The sequence below is a fragment of the Apaloderma vittatum genome, unplaced genomic scaffold (genome assembly GCF_000703405.1).
Source record: "Apaloderma vittatum isolate BGI_N311 unplaced genomic scaffold, ASM70340v1 scaffold20102, whole genome shotgun sequence".
In the NCBI taxonomy this organism is placed as follows: domain Eukaryota; kingdom Metazoa; phylum Chordata; class Aves; order Trogoniformes; family Trogonidae; genus Apaloderma; species Apaloderma vittatum.
Window position 1 is genome coordinate 1,840 of NW_009704373.1, and position 1,871 is coordinate 3,710.

General features: G+C 51.7%; 1 protein-coding gene across 1 annotated transcript; it reads right to left on the reverse strand.

Annotated features, from left to right (window-relative positions):
* Positions 1-634: 634 nt before the first annotated feature.
* Positions 635-940, reverse strand: LOC104269676 (feather beta keratin-like). The gene has a single exon (XM_009865027.1). The coding sequence runs from the start codon at positions 938-940 to the stop codon at positions 635-637; it is 306 nt and encodes a 101-aa protein (XP_009863329.1).
* Positions 941-1,871: the final 931 nt, after the last annotated feature.

Below are 1,871 nucleotides of genomic sequence, written 5' to 3' on the forward strand. Positions count from 1 at the left end.
GCTGCAACTAGAAAGAACCACAGGGAGGCCTAACAGGATGCAATTCAGCTCCATCCTAGGAAGATCCTACACAATGAAGACACAATCACTGTTCATTCATCCCCAACTAACCCATCACAGAACCTCCCCTGAGCAACATTTCTCTCCCTGGGCCTCCTAGGAGAGTGTCTGCAGGGGAAAGGATGACACAGAGGCATGGGTTGGGATGCAGTAGAACTTTAATGAGTCAAAGGAGGGAAATGAGATTATGCTGAGCAGTGGTTCCACTGAAGAGAGCACCAGAAGTAGGGAGAAGTCTGTCCTTCATGATTCTGGTGAAGATGCCGACAGGCATCCACGTGCCTGCCCCACAGAGGAAGCAGGCCCAGCAGGTCCTCCCTAGGCTGGCTTGGTGGAGCTCAAAGCCCAGGGAAGCACAAGAGAACAAGGGCACAAGAGCCAAAGGAGAGAGTGGACGAGAGGAAAGGCAGGCATGGGCTGTGCCTTCAGAGAGCTCAGGCTGGCCCTGTCCCTTTGCAAGGGGTGATGGTGTTGCTCAGCTGGTCTCTGAAAGAAACAAGGCGGTGTTCTGAATACAGCCCGGTACAATCTTGTGAGTCTGTGGAGACCTTCCCCAAGGCCATCAGCAGCAGCTTTAGCAGGGGAAGCACCTCCTGCCGCAGTAGCGACCACCAATGCCAGAGAGGCCAAAGCCCCCAGAGTTGATGGGCACTCCCTCGGAGCTCAGGATGCTGCCAACGGCAGCAGAGGGGGGATTGCCCACAGCGGGGTTCTGTGGGAAGGAGCTGAGGATGGGTCCGGGCAGGGTCACCACCACGGGGGAGGGCTGGATGACGACCCTGGAGTCCTGGCACTGCCGCACACAGGGCTCATTGCAGCTGTTGGCCAGCGGGGTTGGGCCACAGGGCTGGCAGGGCAGGCAGGTGTTGTAGCAGGACATGTTGCAGGGACAGAGGTGCACCTAAGACAGAGGGAAGGGTGAAGCAGAACATGTAGGATGGATGATGAGCATTCTATCAGGACACTATGAGGGAGAAAAAGTAAGAATTGAAGACAAGAGCTGGGGACTCTGTATAGATTCTTACTAGCTTCTTCCTCCAAAAACCCTGAAAGAGCCCTGCTGAGACTGACCAAACCTACAGAAGTCCCCACCTCATCTAGAGATCACAAGACAGTTCAGCCATTGCCAGCCTCTTTTCATGCAAGCACCTCAAGACACAACATGGGACAAAGAGGCTGGCATGTACTGAGAAATGTGAGAGGAAAAGGATGAGGAGGAGAAGGAGGAGAAAGGATTTCAGACTTACCTTGTTCTTAAGAAGATGGTGGCAAGAGGATTGAATGAGAGAGTCAGGAGTAGGACCCACTTTTATACTGCTCCTACACCGCCCCAGGCCCACAGTCACTGCACACGGGCAGTAATTTTCCAATAGACTCACCTCTAAAGTAAAATATCCTACCTAATGGCACACATTGTGTTTTTGTTACTGTCAACAGTTCCATTTAATTTTCTCATTTCTTACATGCCTGGTCTTTGAATCAGACACATTCCAGATGCAGATGTCAGAAGACCAAGGATATCCCGAACTGGATCTTAGTGGGGTCATGCAAAAGGCTTAGCCTAAGGCAGACACAGCACTCACTGGGCCAATATCGCTGGGGCTGGGGGTTACAAAAATGCAGAAGTAGTGCCAGGGTCTTTGCCTTGGTCATTATTGGCAGGATTTTCCGTCTAGTGCTTGAAAGAACTTGCGGCAGTAGAGGAGAATCAGATGTGGGAACATTGAAACAGATTGCACTGAGATGATTGGAAAAGACCTGAAGGGATGTACCAGAGGGTCTTGGTTGTGTTCCTACCAAGACACTTTCTA